Source organism: Condylura cristata, unplaced genomic scaffold (genome assembly GCF_000260355.1).
Source record: "Condylura cristata isolate star-nosed mole 26May11 unplaced genomic scaffold, ConCri1.0 scaffold00019, whole genome shotgun sequence".
Lineage (NCBI taxonomy): Eukaryota > Metazoa > Chordata > Mammalia > Eulipotyphla > Talpidae > Condylura > Condylura cristata.
Genome location: NW_004567120.1, coordinates 8,565,961 through 8,588,016, shown reverse-complemented (window position 1 = coordinate 8,588,016; position 22,056 = coordinate 8,565,961). Strand labels below are relative to the sequence as shown.

Below are 22,056 nucleotides of genomic sequence, written 5' to 3'. Positions count from 1 at the left end.
CTGCTCTAGCAAAATTATAGTTAATGGTTTGTTAAAATCTTTAAGGTTCACTAACCAGTTCTCAAGTGCAGTGATTAAAAATTTACTAACTTATAAATTAATTACTTAAAATATAAAGAAAGAACAGTAAAAGAATTTGCCTACGTGAATTTTCTAAAACTATCAACCCCAGGCTGGGGGGGGGGGGCTTTTTCAATTCTGCCTGTTTCTAAGCAAAGCTTAATTATGAGTATTTTCCAAAGATTATTCAGAAGTTTCATCTACTCTAACCCAAATTAAAATGTGATATTTTTCCATACTGACCAAATGGCAAAGAAGAAACCCACTTCATGTTAATACAGAATTTTGCTTCTAGTTGATGCTTACAGTTACCTCTTCAAAGCAGCTACAACTTTGCCCTAAATAGATTCAACAACCCCTCCCACCACAGTTAGGCTTAAAATACCACATACACAGATTCTGGGCTGTTTTGGGATCCAAAACTCTCAATTCTTTTATTTTCTTCTTTGCAGGCATAGTTTTCTTCTCTTCTGAAGCTTCTTTATTTTTCGGAACTGAAAGAAAGTTGGTGATTCATAAACAATAATTGTACTAACAACAAATACACAGAATGACATTAGTAAGGCATATTAAATACATTAATAAAACTCATAACAAAATCAATGCATGTGTTTTATCCATTAGTTCAAGAAGAAAATGAATATAAAAATATAGACCTGTTTCCAGGTTTCCTTGCACATTAAATAGTATCAGCACTTAAGCTGAAAAGATAAGCCAAATAGAACCAAAAATCAATTCCTGCTTCTTACCTAATGTGCAAAATTAATTACTCCTTTACCAAGTACCTACAGCAGCACTAGAATTAAACATATTGTAAAAAGGTCTCTAATTCGGACTAATTAAGGAAAAAGAAATGAATTTATCCTAAAATATGCTGAAACAGAAATGAATTTAATTCAGTAAAATTACTTTAAAGTACCTAAGGTAACTTTTACTGCTAAAGAGGCTACCAATAAAAAAAAAAAAAAAACTACTGAGACTTTACAAAATAGATATAAACCATTTGCAAGATGTATAATAGTAGCACCCATTTTCACACACATTAATGAATGAATATCAAACACATGGTCTTTTAAATAAGTTAGCTTTAGCTTTGTCTCCACGACTTCTACTAGTAACTTTTTTTTTCTTTTTAAAGATTTATTTATTAATGCTTACAGAACTGGGGTACAGGCCAGACGTGTGGGGGCAGTGAGAGGATTCACCAGAGACAGAGTGGGGAGCAGAACAGGCAGATCCACCAGTACACTGCAGCGAGCGAGACAGGAGAGGTCTGCTGCACCTTGTGGTTCACCTCTGGGGTGGGGGATCAAATGTGCACTTAAGTGGCTGCAACTAGCTCGCAGTGCTGAGCAATAAACTGGTGAGCGGCCAGGGAGGGCCACTATCTGCTTTCTTAATAACAAAAGATTAACATTATCTTCATTTAGAAATTAACTTTCTGATTGAAAACAATTAAAATGACCTGAAACTGAGGAGTGGCAATGGTGGACAGTGGTATTAGTGTTCCTCTATATGCTTCATTAATTCTGCCTCTGAAATGAGTTACCCGAACCCCGAGAAAAAATAAAAATTAAGACTTCCTAATATGAAAATGAAGTATTATGTTAAAACTCTAACCCCAGTTATTCAGAAATTATGCAGCAACCATTGTTCTCGTGTAGCAGGCAGATTGAGGGGCACACTGGCACTCCCAAATTCCTGCACTCTGAAGGGATTCTGCCATGTTTTGCATATAGACAAAACATAGTCAATGTATAGGATCTTTAATAGCATGATTATGCATGGAGAATAAAAAGAAGAAAGGATATAGTTTCCCAATGAAACTCCCAAATTACTACTGCCCCCATGGGTAAATGCCCAACTTAACAGGCATGGCCCAAAACAGGGCTACTGAGGCCTGGAAGCTTGACCCATGTCTAAGGTACCTTCTAGCAGAGAACCATATAGGAAAGGGGCAGTAGGGACCACCCAAGTCTGGAATGAAATCTTCAAATGCAAAATAAAACTCACAGCTGCCATTGTCACCATCCTCAAGTCTTTCACTCACGGGTCTCTTCAAAGTGTCTGTTTATGTCCCTCCCTTGTGGCTCCTTTGTTCCCTAAGTGCCTGGGTAAGTCCAAGGCTGAGAGGCAAGCAAGCTCTTCTTGTCCACTTGTGTGGTCTTTATTCCTATCCTCTCAAAGTGTATCTTCTATGTTTCAAAATGCCCCTGGCTGCTCAGCTCTGCCCCTCATTATAAAGGGCAGGGAACATGGACCTCCCATTTTTATAGAGAACCATCTGTTACATTCCAGTGTTGCCAGATCATTTTTTTTTTTTAAGACTTATTTGTCCATACAGAACTGGGGTACAGGCCAGAGGTGCAGGGTCAGTGAGAGGATTCACCAGAGACAGAGTGGGGAACAGGACAGGCAGATCATCGAAGTACACTGCTGAGGGGAGCAGCAGGTGGATCAGGGTAGGTCTGCCCTGCCATGTGGTCACCTCCGGGGCAGGCGGAGATTGAACTCATGGGAAGTGGCTTTAGCTTCTTAGTGCTGTGTTTTAACCCGCTGCGCCACCAAGGAGGGCTCACCAGATCATTGCTTTTAATATAAAAATAGTGTAATGGGACCGTGAAAGATATTCTTAGAAAAGTAAAGCAAACTTCTTTTTTTTAATAGAGTGATATGCTCCTGCCCCCAACTCATGCTGCTAAAGTTCATCACTGAATCATATGGTCATAATCATGCTACCTTTTATTACTGTTAAGAATATAAAATCAGGGACCTCCCTGGTTGTGCAAGAGGTTGAAGCGCAGCAATATGAAGCTATTCACAGTCACTCCCAGGCCAAGTTCCATCCCAGGCCAGGGAGGTGACCAACATGGCATGAAAGAAAGACCTCTCCTATCTCGCGGGCTGCTCCCCTCCACAGTGACTTTCAGTCAATCTGCCTGTTCCGTTCCCTACTGTCTCACCCTCACCTTTGGCCTGTACCCCAATTCTTACATTTATAAATAAATCTCTTTTTTTTTTAGCTTTTCAATCCAATGAGTTAATGGCAATGCTAATAGATTGAATAACTATGAAACATAAAAAACCAGTTGTAGGAAAATAATGTAATAATAAAGACATTTGTATTATTGTTAAAGTTATTAAATCAAGATACTAATTATCTAAAGTAAAATGCCCTCTGAGCAATTGTCTATTCCCTTTAATACATTGATTTTTACATAAAACTGTACTATAAATTTATTCTCTTATAACTGAGGGACGCTCATCAGCATAAATAAACATTGTTACATCCTTTGGCAAATCTAATACAGGCAATGTTCAGGAATCCCCAATTAATTTCTATTCTCCCAATAGATGAACAGAACATGTGACAAGATGTTTGAATTTTGTAGCAAATATTGAGATATTTTAAATGGGTAATAATGCATGATTTACAGAGACAACTAACCATAAACCAAGGAACATTTTTATAACTACTTTATCAAATTTCCAATGAGAACAATTGAGTGTTAAGGTTGCCATCAGTGCTACCCATCCTTTCATTCTTCCAGCAAATTATATATTAAGCACCTACTCTACTGAGTCTATCATGGACATAAAATGGTACACAAGATTTAAATATCTACACAAGTATAGGTTAAACAGCCAACAAAACAAGAAAATTGTTAACTTTGGTAATGACTGTAAGAGCATAAAAACTGGAAACAACCCACATGCCAGGGATTAAGAAGTAGAAAATGTATTCCATCATATTAATATACCATACAACACAATATTTACACTGAATATACTATAACTTGTCAATAAAAATTGATCCTGAGCCCATATTAAATGTTGAATGAAAAACAAAGCAGTGCATGCAGTGAAATGGCATTCTATATGAAAATATAGAATAAATCAATGTTATGTATTATTCACAGATGAATATACAGAACAAAATTACAAAATAATTATAGGTTAATATGCTATAATATATTAACATTATATGACATTTATAATATGATATAAACCAAATAATATATAATATTAAAATTATAAATGCAGTAATCAGAAGATCAGTAATTGCTTGCTTTTGGGGGACAGTGATACTACAGTAAATACAACGTTGGAAGCTCAACTTTATCTCTAATGTTTCATTTCATTAAAAACAAAGAATAGTAATAAATATGGGTAAGTGTTTACAGTTGTTCATTCTCTGTGACTGGTACCTGAGCATTTGTTTTATTAGGACTTGCAAATTGCCAAGTTTTCTCAACATAAAAATGGTATCACTAAATTATGTAACTATATTCTTCCCTTTAAACAGTTTGTAAATAGTTTTGCAAATCACAGGATCTAGTGTAAACAGGAATCAGAAGCAACATGGAAAAGAATAATAAAAAAACACAGGTAAATATTAGTCCGTGGTTGGTAAGCAACTGGTATTTTTTTCTTTTAGTAACCACAATTTGTTTTCAATTGTCATTCAATCTATTTTGTGAGGGATTACACATTTGTCATCAAAATTTGAGGTACATGTTCAGTTCAAGACTATTTCCATCTCCTCTCAAGCACTGTATATTGCAGCTGTAAAACTTCTCTCTAACTTGCTTACAGCTGTGAACTAAGTATGGGGACCCACAGAAAGGTAGACTTCATTCTGACACCTGCATCGTACCTAAAGCCATGGGGAATGACATTACCAGGAGTGTTCCTGAAGTTTAAAGCACATTAAACAAGACGAATGGTTCTAATGGTAGAAATCACACACACATACTTTCTAATGATTTCCTAATTAAGGAACAAATCTTACTGGTTATAGTTTAGACAAGACACTCTCAATACCCCCCATGAAAAAATAAAAAAAAATAAAAACAAGGAGGCACATGTTTCTGTAAATTAACATCTGCATTACTAATATACTTGTACACCTGTTCATTAAGCCAATTACTGAACACTGCTAAATGTCACCAGAACACTATGTTTAACAATGTGCATAGCTAATGTTGTATATTTTCAACAGGGCCTCAATAGCTTAGTGAATAATATATATTTTAGGGAGGACAAATAAAGGTGTTTTAGAGGTTTTAGGGAAATTTTCCATTGTTTGAAATGATAATTAAATACCAAAACTGAAGTATGACTCTTAGTTCAACCTGCTATTTGACAAATGAGGCTGTTGTTAACTTCGTGTAATCTTTAACCTGTGTAAATTCCTTATACAAACTATAGTTAATTCCTTTACCCACAGGCTAGCTCTGACTTTTAAACTATGGGATATTTTTCAAGCCACCCCCCACACACACACACTCAGAGACACTTCTCTTACATTGAATTTTTGTTAATTTCTTAATCCTAGGATGGGGGCAGAATATGGTTTGGGAATTCACCTCCCCCAGGCTTTTTTTCCCTCTTAGTGCGGTCCATCTCAGTCCTATATACAATGTATTTTAATGCAAAAGGAAGTTAAACTGGTAGAGCAAAACTGGACAAAATAACGCTGAAATATTTATAGTCAGGGTCTCAACTTGACAATGAAGGATTTTCAGTAGGGGTTTTGGGTGTATCTAAGCATGTCTAGATTTTACCAGGGCTCTATTCAAATGAAATAACACTGGGAAATGTTTATACTTAAAACAAATTCCCAAGTCCCCTATAATTCATCTTGGAAGTTATCTAAATTTACATATCCTGAACCAAATACCTTCTATGTTACCATTAAACCTGTTCCTCCCTCCATCTGCTCTATCTTAACAAATGGTAACTAAACCCTAATTGTTTAAGATAAAGCAAAAACAAAAAACAAAACAAATGGTGGAATCTCACCATTGACTCACAGATCACATCCCTTTTTGGCAAATTCAGCCTTTGACCACTTTAACCACTATTTTCTTCTACTTTTTTTCCTCCACTTGTACCTAAGTGACTCAAAAGCCATTATTTCTAGACTAAATTATTTCAGTAATCTAATATCCAGCTTCTATTGTCTTTGGCTTTTTGCATGCTACTGATTAACTAGTGCTCTTCCTGTATTCAAAACCTGCCAATGGCTTCCCATATTAGAGTAGGGGAAAAAAAGACTCTTTAGAATAGCCTAAAATGCCCTACTTTATTATGCATACCCTCCTTGGCCACTTTGATTTCATCTCCTATTACTTTCCTATCATACATACCACTTTAACCACACTAGCTTCCTTGCTGTTCTTCTAATATACTAAACCAATTTCAACAACTTCAACTGTATTTGAACTGGATGTTATATCATCAGGTGTTTCCTTGCTTCTTTCAGGCATTTGTTTATTGTCCTCAGAATTATCTTGCATGATGATTTGGTTCAAAATATTGGTTCCCATTTCTTTGCATGGTACTCTTTCCTCTTCAACCCCTTTTTTTGGCTTCATTTTTCTTTGTAGGATTATCACTATCTGACATAGTACATGCCTTATTTGCTATTGTGTTTAACTTTAACTTTACTGGAAGCTCTGTTAAAAAGAGGAATTTGTGATTTTTTTTCATTCACTGGTATATACTAGAACCTAAAATAACATTTGGAAAAGATTAGGTGCTTCAATTATTTTGGAATTTAGGCTAGGACATTCTCCAAAACTACGTTTGAAAGGTGTCAACATCACTGCTTTGCTATACCATGAAAGAAATATTAATTATGGCCTCTACACCTTCCTGCACCCAGACCAGTGAGCGCACTGACCACTGCTATTATAGCAACTAGAGAAAATCAGGCCCCCTAATACCATTCCACAATATCCTACTCACTCAAACACCCATGCCCATATTGGTGAGCCACACAGACCTCTGCTGGCAGAAGCTATGACTTAACAGAAACCCCAAGGTAGCTTCCCAGTAGCAGAACCTGAAATGAGGTAATGGAGAAAATAATACAGCAAAGGGCCAGATGAGTCCTAAGGGAAATACTACAACACAGAGTGAACAAATATCCAGAACCTAATCACAAAAACATGGAAGGTATGTCCTTCCTATCAGATAAAAATTACTATCAATAAAAAACTAGAATACGGGGAAAACTCTGAAAAACAAATGAATGTCCTTAGAAATAAAAATGAACAGAAGATAGAAAATGAGGCCCTCAATAAGATAACAATGGAGATGCAAGATATAAAATGAGAAATTCAGAAAAGGAAAAATTCAAGACAATACTATGGAAGGAGAATTGATCAAATAAAGCAATGAATCAGTGTACGTGAAGATGCATATGAATAAACAACTTGAGTAGAAAAGGAGGGAGAAACAAAGTTAAAAAAATATTGAAGAAATACTCAGAATCATCCAACTCCAATAGCAAAGGCAACAAAAGGATAATGGGAATACCAGAGGGGTAAGAGGCAAAAACAAAATGGGGGACGGGGCATAAAGAAAACATATTTAAAGAAATAGAGGAATACTTCCCAAATACAGAGAAGGGAATAAATGTACAAAGCCACGAAATGAAAATAATCTTAAGGTACCTAAACAAAATGAGACCTACACCAATAAATATAGTAGAGAAACTCCCAAGAGTTCATCACAAAAAAATAATATTGAAGCTGACAAGAGAGAAGAAGCGGATAACCTATAAACCTACTCTGATCTGGATACCATTGAACTTCTGGAATAAATATAGGGAAACAGCAGAAATGTCCCAAACACTTGAAAGATAAAAACTGCCAGACAAGTACACTTTATTCTGCAATTTTTTCCTTCATTTATGAGAGATAAATAAAGGCCTCTTCAGACAAAGAGAAAATAAAAGGTGTTTTTAAAGCATTAATAGATTCCTCAAAGAATTATTGAAAGTTTATATAAACTGAAAAGAGGAACTTTAAGAACCAAAAAAGGAAGTAGCTAGAACCACAAAATTTAAGGACAACAGTGATCTTTCATATATCAACCACTCTAAACATAAAAGTGAATTTAACTCACCAATTAAAAAACACAGATTATATGGGTTGGATCAGGAAACAGAATCCAATCTTCCATTATCTACAGGAGACACACAAATTCTACAGATAAACTTGGCTCAAAGAAAAGTTCTAAAAACAATCCTACAAATGAAATGGGACACAAATGAGGCAGGGACAGCCATACCTTCATCAGACAAAATAGATTTCCAGTTAAATATTAATGAGACAATGAGGGACACTATATAATGATTAGGGAACAATATGTAAGGAATACATAACACTCATCTATGTTTACTCACCAAATGAAGGAGTACTGAAATACTCTGGGCAATTCTATCAACTATGAAAACAGACACGGAGGAAAAAAAAACACATTTGTGGCAGGGAACTTCAACACTACACTTTCACCAATGGACAAATCAACTAGACAGAATGAACAGGGACATAATCACCTGAAAGAATTTGACCACACTGACCTAATAGACCTAGAATACATAATTTACTCAAGCACACATAAAACAGCCTCCAGAGTAAATGAAGTACTAGGTCACAAAACAAATATCAATATTATCAGACTGAAGTCATGCCTAGCATTTTTTCAGACCATGCAAATATCAAACTAGAAATGAACTACCAAAGGAAAGCAGGGAAATCCTTTAATACATGGAGACTGAACACACTACTGAAACACTACCAGGCTAATGAAAAAAAGCACTACAGTACCTCAAGTCAAATGATAGTGAAGATACAACTTTCCAGGATGTATGGGGTACAGTAAAAGCAGTAATAAGAGGGAAATATAGAGGAACACAGACTCACATCAACAAACAAGAATTCGAATAAACTTTCAGTCATCTCAAGGAATTATAAAATGAACAAGCAAACCCAAAAGCCCAAAGAACAGAAATAAAAATCAAAGCAGAAATAAATATAATCAAAATTGTAAGTCCAAAAGATAAAATCAAAAACTGTTTCTTCAGAGAAATTAATATCACAGACATCTAGCAAAGCTCAGTATGGAATTTATCTTACATATACAACCATGAGTAAAATTATGTATAGTTGTGAATTCATTATTATTAAAAGTAAAATGAAAATAGTCATCTACTGATGAAATCTAATAAATTATGTTACACTAGGAGTTACTTATATTTAGCAAAAGACTTGAAATAATACAAAAGCTTATCAATAGAATGCTGCTTCAGTGAACACTACTATATCCCCTCATTATACTGCTCTGGATCTCTATGAGCAAGGAAACTCTATGGAATGATATTCAATAGTGTTAAATGAAACAGTATAGGACATGCATGCTATCATTTATAGATAAAACTGGGAATAATGTTTACATATATATTTACTGGTATATGCCAAAAAAATTTCTTGGAGGATATGCAAGTAATATATCAGGTAGTTATAGGGAAGTAGTAACTGCATTAGTTACTAAGTACCAGTGGTGAGAGGAAGAAATTTCATGTTGCTCTATTTTTAAGCCTCTCATACTGTGAAAAATGTAAACATATTATCAATTGAAAATTCATGAAAAAAATAAAAATTATTTCATCAGTAAGCTGTCTCCTATATCTGTGTACAGGTCAGAAATGCTCTATGACTTAAAGTGGCAGCATCAACAGTCAAATAAAGGAGGAACTAGTAGACAACACCACATGGTGGCACAGCCATGGAGACCTCAGGGCCTATTAGAGTACGCAAGTGAAATTTAGATAAGCAAAATTTTAAAAACATGCTTACATGTTATGAATGATGGGGGACTCAAAGATTCACTGCTTTCAACAAACCTAATTTTGAATTTCAGCTTCTCCATATTTTATTATGATACTCATATTTCTTGTTACTAATGTCAACACATTCATTTCATATGTGCCATTTATAATTTATAAAAGATAGTCAAGTTGCAAAGAAATAGTAAATATCTGCATATATAATTCCTTCACAGGAAAAAACAGTGGCGTAAAAGTGAACAGTTGGTCATCATACAGCATTATGTCTGTAAAAATGCCTGAATTTATTGGATAAAAACAGCCTCTATTTCAATGAATGATATTTTCGATGTACTCTGAAGGTTAAACATATGAGTCAAGGACTACCTACCCAGACATTGCACATACAAATAAGACCCCTCAGAGAATTCCTTAATTAGTTGAGGAGAACTACAGCCTATCTGCAGCAAGGGCAATTCAGATATATTTCTCACACAGTAGTTTTTGTGATTTTATTTCTACTTCCCAGATGGTAATACCTGGGAAAATACTGTTTGCACACAATGATTAAAAGAATACATAAACTCAGGCCCTCCCTGGGGGCGCAGCAGGTTAAAGCACCACACTAAGAAGTGAAAGCCACTTCAGCTTGAGTTCAATCCCCACCCCGCAGGTGACCCACATGGGAGGCAGACCTCTCCTGACCCACAGGCTGCTCCCCTCAGCAGTGTACTTCCTCAATCTGCCTGTTCTGCTACCCACTCTGTCTCTGGTGAATTCTCTCACTGCCCCTGCACCTCTGGCCTGTACCCCAATTCTGTATGAATAAATAAATCTTTTTTAAAAAGACATATACATAAACTCACTCCAGGATGTGGTGGTTGTGATTAATTTTTTAATTGTTGACAGGGTAAGAGGATGAAATCAACTAGAGATGGAACACTGGCTTGCGGTCTATGTACTAACCTAGACCACCTTGTAATAGCTTTTTTCGTTAACTTCTGAAGAACTAGAGTAAAATGCTTATAGATTATGTCTGAAATGTCAGTAAATGTTCATTTCCCTTGCAAAATATCGCCTACAAGTGCCTTACTATAATTGTTGAGTAATAATTTATTTCTCAAATATTGTTTACATAAACACATTTATACTCCCTATGCTTTTTAAAATATGTCAGATAGGCATCAATGGTTTGATAAAAAAAGGTTAAGTCTCTTATCTTATTATTTGTTCACCATATACTTTCACATGATTTCATTCTAAATCTATGTATAAAATGACCATAAAAAACAAAAAACCTAAATTATAATTTTTACCATCCTCTATATATCTGGATACAATAAGAGCTCAAAGGCAATTACAATATCTGGTAATGCTCCACATGGAATGTACTGGTTTCTGATGAAATGAAAATCTGAGTTATATAAAAAGCACATAAAACAGATTTTTAAATTGCATGTAATATAGGTCTCTTATTTTATGAATATAAAAATGTTACTGAGTACCTCAATTTGGTTTGTCGCTGGCTAAGCTCAACTGGAAACTACCATGGTTAGGTTCTTTGCTTTTCCCTCTCTAATTCCAACTGCCTTCAATTTTATCTTTCAGCAGTAATTTTCTTTAGTTCAGAAACCTCTCAAAGCATTAGAAAAATTTTGAGATAAGTAATTGAGGAAATACCTAAATTTTCTTTTTTTTTTTTTTCTGTTTTAAAAAAGTCAAGATTGGCCCTCCCTGGTGGCGCAGCGGGTTAAAGCACAGCACTGAGAAGCTAAAGCCACTTCCCCAAGTGTTCGACTCCCGCTTGCCCCGGAGGTGACCACATGGCGTGGCAGACCTCTCCTGGCCCGCCCGCTGCTCCCCTCAGCAGTGTACTTCGTCGATCTGCCTGTTCTGTTCCCCACTCTGTCTCTGGTGAAGCCTTTCGCCGCCCCTGAGCCTCTGGCCTGTACCCCAGTTCTGTATGCACCAATAAATAAATCTTAAAAAAAAAAAAAGTCAAGATTAGTTGACTGGTGACTCTATTAGAAAGTGATAAGCAATATTCAAAACAATCTTAGAAATGTGAAAAAAAAAAGAGTGAAATCAAAGAAGCTTCAAGTTACCCTGATTTTAGGATAAACCGATTCCTGAATCTCTTCCTTTCCAATCTACCATTATCTCTTATGCTACTAAGAATGTAACGTACCTAACATCACATCTCTGACCTTCCTTATTCTCTCATTTACTTGTAATTTGGATTTGTACACACCCATAACTACTGAATTAGAGTGTCAGTATCTCTATAGGTAGAGCCTCAGAGACTATTACATTAAAACGATCAAGATTATTGGGTTTAAGCAAGATTGTAACAGCTGCTCTATGGAATATTCCATAGCAGTTCAATAAAAATTGTCCAGATTGTGAAGTGTAAATATCACCCACAGTAACCTATGCAAAGTCTTCAAATTTCTGAATCTCACAGGACAATTGGGCTCATAGCAGTAACTAGCAATGAGATTTTAAGGGAAAACAAAGGACCCTCATGATTTCTAAATCAATTATCAGACATATTCCTTGAGGCAAGAAACATTTCTGCAATCTAGCACTCTGTTAAATTCATACAAGTTTTAGTAATAAATAAGAATGTATTTTATGCATTAATTAAAACATCTATGTAAATAATACTTACTAAGATTAAAGAGATACCACTGCCTCTATTTGCAAGTAAAATTTTCACAATACTAAAATTGAAGGAGGTATTGGAAAAGTGCTGCATGTCATGCTACTGGCTGTATTTAATCTATAAAAATAATAAACCTATCATTGTGGAACAAACTAGGCCCCAGTGACCAGTACAAATTCTATTCAGTGAATGTAAATGACAGCAAACTGAAAAAAGGCCCAAACATCTACATGAAATATTTCATTACAAATCTTATTAAAATAAAAGTCTTTCACAAGGTATCAGCCTAATTTTCCATTTAACCAGGACATACTTCCTTTCTGCATGCACAGAATGATGTTGGAGTATTGTGCTAGGTGTTACAGTGATTAATATCTGAAACTTAAAAAACAAAACTGCACTCAGTTTGATGTTGAGTCATTGATAACCATGACCGGTATGTTTCTGAGTGGGTGTGTATGTATCATTAAATATATCAAGTGCTTTCAATTTAACAATGAGCTTCCATGAAGTACTTTATTCTACTAAATTCCAGAAACAGTTTGAACTGTAAGCTTTTGGGAACTTTTAAAAAAGCTCTTGGATGAGGGCCCAGTTATGAGTAACTGTCTCCCATGAGAACTATCTTTTAATAATATCATATTCATTACTGTAAAACATTTTTCACACAACTGCAAGTTGTACAAGTTTTGCTAAATTTTGAGCACAAGAATTAAATAATGCAGGGTCCTGCACTGTTTATAAATGCTTATATAAAATGAGAGTAATGTTTAAGAGTAACATGAAATCTCAGAACAAAGCAAAATTCACATATAGTTTACATCCTTAGTGTCAGGCCTTCAAAATTCTCTGAAATCTGTAGAATACAGATAGAGCTATTAACATATAAAGTAAAATACATCTCATGAAGATTGTTACAGTACTGCATTATATGAAAAAAATAAAGATCACAAGTTCCATGAATTGAAGGTTTTATCGATAACTTTAAAGAAGAAGTAATAGCTCAGGTAAGAAGCAGTTGCTAATAGTCACAGACAGAAAATAAATTTGACTGTATCAGGACAGCAACCTGCTGACTCTTTCCTACTAAACTATTTCCAACCTGCTGTGTTCGCCATTAGGCTGGCCTTTACTTCACCCCATCCACTTCAGTCCCACCACTGGGGGGGCTCATTGTTGCTTTCCTCAGGGCTGACACCAATGTGTGCCCCTGCTTTTAGTCTAGGATGCATTGAATTTGAATTTAAGCACTGGCTACATCTACTGACAGAGAGCATCAAGTCAACACATAAAATTATAACCAGAGGTGAAATAAAGCAACATAATCAAATTAAAAGCTTCAAATTGACTAGCAAGGAATAATATATTCCTATTTCTTACTGGAAAATTGTGCTAAAATGCCAGGCAAAAACCTCCAAATTTGGTTATCACATTACATGAAGAATGAAAGAAGCACTGATAAATCTCTAGTTTTCTAATTAGCTCTCACAGAAATAAATCTACTATGATATTTTAAAAAATAGAAATTATACCCAATACCTGGTACAGTATTTGAAAAATTGAAGCATACAAAATATAAGTGAATCTAAAAAATGAAATGACAATATTTAATATCATCTTTGAAATTGTCTCCAAAATATATACATTTTTAATATTAGTATGACAAAATTGTTGTGCACATTGTATTCTGTGGGCGTAATATAGATGAAAATATTACAGGATTAAATTTTAAGTAATTTTTGCCTATATTCCACCTAGAACAAATGTAGCAAAAGATCACTCTACAAGTACAGTACAGTTAGGTGGCTTAACATTAAAGCACCAGATGACTGTCTCAATTTACTGCCAGGACCTGTAATCTTATTAAGAGAAAATATTCAATAGCATAACATTTTTTGGGCCAATGTAGTGACATAAATATTGTGCCTCAAATAATTCCAATGTAATGCAATCAAAGAAATGGGTCAGTTCTTAGCTGTGGGAAGCATTACCCCAGGAAGTAGAGTTTCAGGAAACAGTTACCTTACAGTACCTATATTATCCCACATGACTGCAAAGTTAACATTTCAAATAAAATTTTGATTTAAATGAATGCCTATCCTGTCCCATCAGTAATGATGTTTACTACAGTATACCTCCTACTTAATGAATCCCTTAATTTACGTATCTCCCTCTCTTTTTTCCTCATATTAAATCTCCAAGGTAATATTTTATTTATACTATACAAAAACTGAAGCTCAGAATAGTTAAGTAACTTTGTCCATCTGACAAATAACATAATTGTAATCAAATCCAGATCAGTATAACTGCCCGGTCAGTATTTCTTCCATTACAAAACTTTGCCAATTTCTTTAGCATGCTTGCCTATGTTTTAATCAAGTAAATGATCATTATTAAAACATGGACCATACTGACTGACACTTTATTAGGAACCTCCATAAATGACAATTTCCCTCCATAATAATTCTACAGATACTATAATACATGCAGTATAACCAAAACTATACAAAGAAATAGGCTCTGTAAAGTTATAGGTAAACATAACAGACTTAACAACTTCAATCAGTTAAAAAAAAAAAAGGAAAATCTGGTTTAATGAAAGGAACAGAAATGAATCAGTGAGTGTATCACTGATAGTATTTAAGGGTAATTGAAGCATGAGGCAATGACTTCACTGTTTCCCAGTGCAAGGGTTATTATTTGCTGGCAATTTTGTTCACCAGACTCCTAATGTATATAGTCATAATCAGTTTGAAGTAAAAAAAAAAAAAAAAAAAAAAAAAAAAAAAAAGCCTAAGTCATTTGTAGTAGTCATAATCCATAGAAAAATGTAATCTCAAAATAACAATGTAAAAACCTCTCTATACAAAGTAGAATGAAATTTCTCTTGCATAAAATACCTTTGGGAATGACTTACCTCTTGGCAAAATAAAGTATATCAAAATAGTAACAAAAAAGCTTGTCAAATACAATAAGAGATATGACACTGCATTTTGGGCAGTTATTAAGTACAGTTTACCATGATGTAATAACTTTTAGGACTATATCCTCAATACTTGGCACATTAAAACCTTTTAAAGCAGGTAATCAATGAAACTGCAATGCACAGACACATAGTGAAAGAAAAAAAAATGCTTCAAATTGATCACTTGAAAACTGAGAGTACCATTCTATTAGATGCAACAAGAATAATGTTTGCTCTCTGTTCACTTCATCCCCTCATAGAAACTGACCTACTAGTGTAAATTGTGAAATTACATAATACCAGATATGAGTGAGCTGGCTGTCCTCCAAATGTATACTAGCACATATGTGTTAAATATATATCCACATGTCCCTCCTTGGTGGCATGGCTGCTTACAGCACAGCACTAAGAAGCTAAAGCCACTTCAGCATGAGTTCGATCCCCGCCCCGTAGGTGACCCACATGGTGCAGACCTCTCCTGACCTGCCCACTGCTCCCCTCAGCAGTGTGTTTTGTCAATCTGCTTGTTCTGCTCCCCACTCTGTCTCTGAAAATCCTCTCACCACGTCTGTATCTCTGGACTGTACTCCAATTCTGTATGCATAAATAAATAAATCTTTTAAAAATAATAAAATAAATATATATCCACAATAGTATATACATTCACATGAGAAACTACTGGATTTTTTAAGTTACCAACATTCATACTTTAAATTTTCTTCTCAATTACTTCAAGGGCCAGAAACTTTCCTGATAATCAATTGTATATTTCTGACTTGGCTTTGGTTTGCCAAATTGCATTCTCTTCTTCTACCAATCATTTAAATATTAGTGACTCCAAAGTGCCCAATCACTAGTCTTTTTATTTAATATTCTCATTTTGTTCCATTCACCACCCTGCCTTTAACAGAAACCTATGTGCTTTGTTTCCTGAATCTGTATCTCTAGCTCAGGCCTTTAACCTGAGTTGCAGACACATAAATCTGTAGGACCCTCAAACAAAGTTACTCCAACATGAGCTCAGTTACAAAAAAATTTCTCCCTGTTCCCTATTGCTTAAAAGCATCATAACTCTGTATCAGGCAAAGAAGAAACCATCAAATCTTCGGTGATCTTATTTCTGTATGCCTATCTGCCCCCTACAAAATTCTGCCTCCATATCAAATGCCATATTCAGAGACTTCAAGAATTATTGCTTGGACCATTCATTAACTAACCCATTTATTCTTACAAATATACACTCTGATAGACAATAATGATTAAAGCACAGTCTCTGCCTTAAGGGGAAATGAGTAACTGAATCAATGTTTAAATATGTATTGAAGTGTTACATTTCGCAGTCATCTCCAGTAATATATTTTTTCTTTTTTTATATCACTCCAATGTCTTCTAGACATTCATTACCAGGGTCCCTTTTAAAATATTATGACGCCATGATGTTTTTTGTTTTTTTTATTTAAGAACATTTCCAAACCTGGCTTGAAATAGTTCCCAGCTATCCCAATGCGATAGTTAAAACAGATATTCACCATCCTTTAAAGTGTCAAGAAATTCCATGCCTTTATGTCTTTCCTGAAAGCTCTTTATATCTCACTCTTTTCTCAGCCTGAAAATATTTGACTGGGCTAAAATACCATCTCCTTTGGGAGGCTTTCCTGAACTCTTCCAAGCAGAATTAATTACTCCCTCCTCTGGGCCTCTATAGATTTTTGTTACTAACATGAATGTAAGCACTTAATATACTGCATTATCATTAGTTTCAATAACCAGTTCCCCAATTAAGTCTTAGTTCCGTAAATTCATGAGGCATATGTTGGCCATATTTGAATCACTAGAAACTTGTACCAACTTGGTAAACAGTAGGCATGAAAAATATTGTTGCTGACTTCAATCAAAGTATCGCACTGCAAAATTGTAAAAATTCTTAAAGTTACTTATGTACTAGAGGGTGACAGTAATTCTAATCCTGATGTAAATTGGATCAGAATATGACTGTGCACCATGCTATCCATATTCAAGTATCTGTACCTTACATTTAGGAAACTGCAACATAAGAATATCATTTTTTTGAGATGTCACATGTCCACAAAAAAATGGGTCATTTAAATTTCTGTATGTGAAAATATGGGAGAATAAATACCCTGATTTACTCTCTGTACCAAAAAACACAGAAAACATCTAAACACAATGGATGTGATTAAATGAATTTAAAATTTCTTAAATAATCTGCCAAGAAAGGAAGAAAAACTTGGAGGTCAAAGACTAAGTAAAAGATAACAAAAAAAAAAAAAAAAAAAAAAAAAAAAAAAAAAAAAAAAAAAAAAAAAAAAAGACAACTCAGGAAAGTAAACATCACTAGAGTCAATTGTGACCTTGAGTGAATTTGTTATAGCCTCATTTTTTTCTTAGGTGAGCCTCATTTTTTCTTAGGTGTGAGAAATAAGGGAATGAGAATCAAGCCCTACATCTCAGGAACGTGGATAGAGTGACAGAAAATGGTCCAATATTAAACTTAATTGTCCTCTGGGTACAATGAAATAAAAAATAAACTTGCTTATATCCCAAGGAGCCCAAGAAAAAAACTGCCCATACCAAACTTTGGTGCAAGATGAATATGGGTAAAAATCTCTGTACTTAAAGAGGTGAGCCTATACCCCTGACACATGTACAGTGTTGTAGGCCAGTATTACTTAAAAAACAATTCAGAAATTTAAAAAAAAAAAAAAAAAACTGACACCTAAACATAGTAACACCAACTAGTCAATGCCAAAGACAAAGAGATATCTTGACACCACAAAAATACATTACCTAAAAAGGAATAAAGTGAGCACTGGCTTCACAACAATGGAAATTAAAATTGTGGAGTGAGATCTTCCGTGTATTGAAAAACATAGCCCAGAATATATTTTTCAAGAAGAAATAAAGGTATTTTTTTAAAAATGCCTTGAAGTTTGGCACCATCAGACTTCAAGAAAAGAAATTTAAAGGATATACATGAAGGAAAAGGTTACCAGAAGGAAGTTTGTCAAAATAACACAAAGTCTTATAGAGCAATGAAAGAGGTAAGTATGTAAATAATCTATACAAATAACTTCTTAAAACACTTGCAATTACAATACTATTTCTGTTAAGTGTATAGCCTATGACCCAGTAATTTAATTCCAGAAGCACACTTTAATTTTTGTATTTAGGCTAGACTGATATCTCTAAGACTACAGGATAGTTGCTCCTTGATGCTGATAACCAGCAATTTAATCTTATGGTTTCCAAAATCCATTCTTTCTCCTCTGTGCCTGTTCTTCCTCTTTTTTCTATTCATAGTTACTGTAAAATAGCATGTTTATGTTTCACATACTTTTAAAATTTCAGACTCACCTTTAAATCTTTCCTATACCCTATTACACAAGTTCCTTCATCCTAAGAATTGTAGCTTAAAGGTATATTTCATTCATGCCCACAGATTCACATCACTTAACATGCCTTCACTAAACTAAAAATTAATAAAATAAATAACTTTGCTCAAGTTAGTCATCCAAGTTCCCTAATCATTTCCAAATTCCTTGTCATTTTCAGTCTGCATTTCTTAGTCTAGCATCAAAAGGTCATGGTAATTAAATCCAAACATACCTTTATAACACCATTTCCCCTGAAGTTACCCTTCTCTCCAAACAAAAATTTTCAAGTCTAGCCACAAGTTACCTAACTGCTGTTGGCCCAGAAAAATTGACATTATAAACTCTAGGTTTTTCAAAATACAATTCATTCTGCTCACAATGTTTTATTCTCTCTGCCACATTACCAAATGCCTGTATCTCACCTCCAATTCCATGTCTTCTTTTATCTCCTCTTTCCCTTATATCCTTAAAATCATCACAACTTCATCCCCATCTTATAAGATGTTTAAGTGCTTAGTGTATTCTTATTTGTGTACATGTCATAATCATGGATATTTAACTCCTAATGTACAAGTCCAAGTAAAAATTAGCCATCATGCAGATCTCGCAGTACATAGCACTAAGTGTCAAAAACTTTTCATGTAGCTAAATAAGTATTATTTGAATTGAACCAACTGGTATTAAGAAGCATATTCACTAATCACTATATAGGAAGCCTATAAACTAAGCCATGAATCCCAAAAACCCATTGTTGAAATACTATGCAGCAATCAAAAAGATAAACTAATGCCATTCGCAGCAACATGGCTGGAGGTAGTCAGGATTATGCTGTGAAATAAACAGAAGGAAAAAGAAAACTATCAGATGGTTTTACTTATAGAAGTGATATAAGGGACCAAGAGAAAAGAACATAACAAAATAAGATGCAACAAAAATAAACAACCATAATTCAGAGACTGTGTTGGGGGGGTGGTGAGCAGAGATCAAAAAGATGAATGGAAGAACACAGGAGGAAATGGTGATGGTGCACATGTGAATTGGTGTGGAAATTATATGGGGACTACACCTGAAAAACAAAAGCAAATATTGTAAGAAAACAATAATTACTTAACTTAAAAATCCATTTTATTTTATTTTTTTTAAAGGTTTATGCATACAGAACTGTGGTACAGGCCAAAGGTGCAGGGGGGTGAGAAGATTCAGCAGAGACAGAGAGGGGAGAACAGGCAGACTGACAGGTACACTGCTGAGGGGAGCAGCAGGCATGTCAGAGAGGTCTGCTGCGCCATGTGGGTTCCCTACAGAACTGGGGCTTGAACTTGAATTGAAGCAGCTGTGGCTAGCTTGCAATGCTGAGTCCTAACCCGTTGCACCACCAGGGAGGACCCGTATTTTATTTTATTTTTTTTTTAAAGATTTATTTATTTATTCATACAGAACTGGGGTACAGGCCAGAGGCTCAGGGGCGGTGAGAGGCTTCACCAGAGACAGAGTGGGGAGCAGAACAGGGAGATCGACGAAGTACACTGCTGAGGGGAGCAGCGGGCGGGGCAGGAGAGGTCTGCCACGCCATGTGGTCGGGCAGGCGGCAGGCGGGAATCGAACTCATACGGAAGTGGCTTCAGATTCTCAGTGCTGTGCTTTAACCCGCTGCGCCACCAGGGAGGGCCCCGTATTTTATTTTTAATCAAACCAACTATTAAATAAAATTGATTTGCTTGTCCACATTTTTCATATGTGGTCTCATATTAAATGAAATGGGGGAAAATGGTACTTAAGCCCAGATATAGGATTTTCCTATAGAAATGAACAATGGAAATGAAACTGACTGTATTTTTCATTTTCTATCTTGTCGGTAAAATGTAAGGCAATTATTTTTTAAAAATCTACATTCTCCTTACAAATATATTCATATGCTTAATAGTAATCTCCATTTAATTCAGTTTATGATAATCAAAAGTGTTTGAAGCTCATTGGAACAAAAAAGCAAAGACAGACCATCATATACCACCAGAATACAAAAGAAACAGACATACAGATATGATCTAAAATGTTAAAACCAATAATAAAATAAAGATAGCTATGTCTCTAAATATATTTAAGAACATGTCACAATCCAGATTCTGTAAACACCTAATAAACATAGCCCCCAGGCAGCTGTGTGATTTATTCAAATATTCCTTTATCGCCTAGGTAAACACACAGGAGAGGAAGAGGTGAATAAAGAAGGGAAGATTAGAAAACTGGGGGAGGAGAGCATGGTGGAGCGTGGAATAGGACCTAGACATGCTGGTGATAGGAAAACTATGGTGCCCATACCAAAGAGGAGAAATACTATATTGTGAAAAAATAAACAAATTAAGAAGAACATATACAAACTTGTTCATGAAAAAAAATAAATATCTCTGGTAACATTTTTACCCTCACCGTATCGTAAAAGTCTAGCCTGACAAGGGAAATTGTACAATATTCTTAATTCTTATAAAATCCGCAGGACTTAAATATTTTTATCAGTCTTCAATATCACCTTAATTATATGGTATATGGCCAGAAACAGAAATGAAATTAACTGTAGAAATTTGAAGTCACTTTTAAATCAATAAGGATGAAATTATATGTAACATTCATATTGTTGTGGGTATTATAAAGATTAAAATTAAATGCAGTGTTTTAAGAAGTCAAGGGAATCAATATTATAAAAAAAATCATTATTTGAATGAGACTGTTTACCTGCTCTTTCATACAATTATAAATTCAAAACATAATATTCCACATGATTTGCTGTAATTGGGGCAACTCACGTTACAGAAAAGTAATGAATTCACAAAAAAATCATTAAGACAGCATAAACAGCAAAATAGAAACAAATGCCAAGTTTTCCAAAGATGAAAAAATCAAAGGAAAAGGGACTACCAAAAAAAACATAAATCAGATCTACATATTAAAAAGGGTCCTAAGGCAATGATCTAGCTTAATGTAACATTCAAAGAGCATAACAAAGTTCTTCTGTTCCCTTAAGCTAAACTAATATCTTTGGATGGTTTCACAAAACTGACACATTTAAGTAAAGTCCAAAGATGACTCTATTTGGTAACAATATTTCTGTTCCAGAGGTGTAAGAAAATAAACATGGTACAATTATTTGTAAGTTGTTGACATCTCACATACATTTGGTCAATCTTAAAAAAAAAAACCTTTTAATATAGTCTCATAATTATGCTACTTCTACTTAATGAACCCAGTGAGAATACATGATTATTCATAAGCAAGAGGCAATAAAAGATAAGTTGAAAAGAAGCATTAGTTAAAAAAAAAAAGCCTCAAAAAGCAAGCACCATTTGATTATCACTGT

At 34.7% G+C, this 22,056-nt stretch overlaps 1 protein-coding gene across 1 annotated transcript in view; it reads right to left on the bottom strand.

The window, feature by feature from the left end:
• DIAPH2 (diaphanous-related formin 2) overlaps window positions 1-22,056 on the bottom strand; it is an 831,186-nt gene that overhangs the window by 485,031 nt on the left and 324,099 nt on the right. Inside the window, exon 18 of the mRNA XM_004685633.2 lies at window positions 453-554. Coding sequence (XP_004685690.1) covers window positions 453-554 — 102 coding nt within the window. The remainder of the gene's footprint in view (window positions 1-452; window positions 555-22,056) is intronic.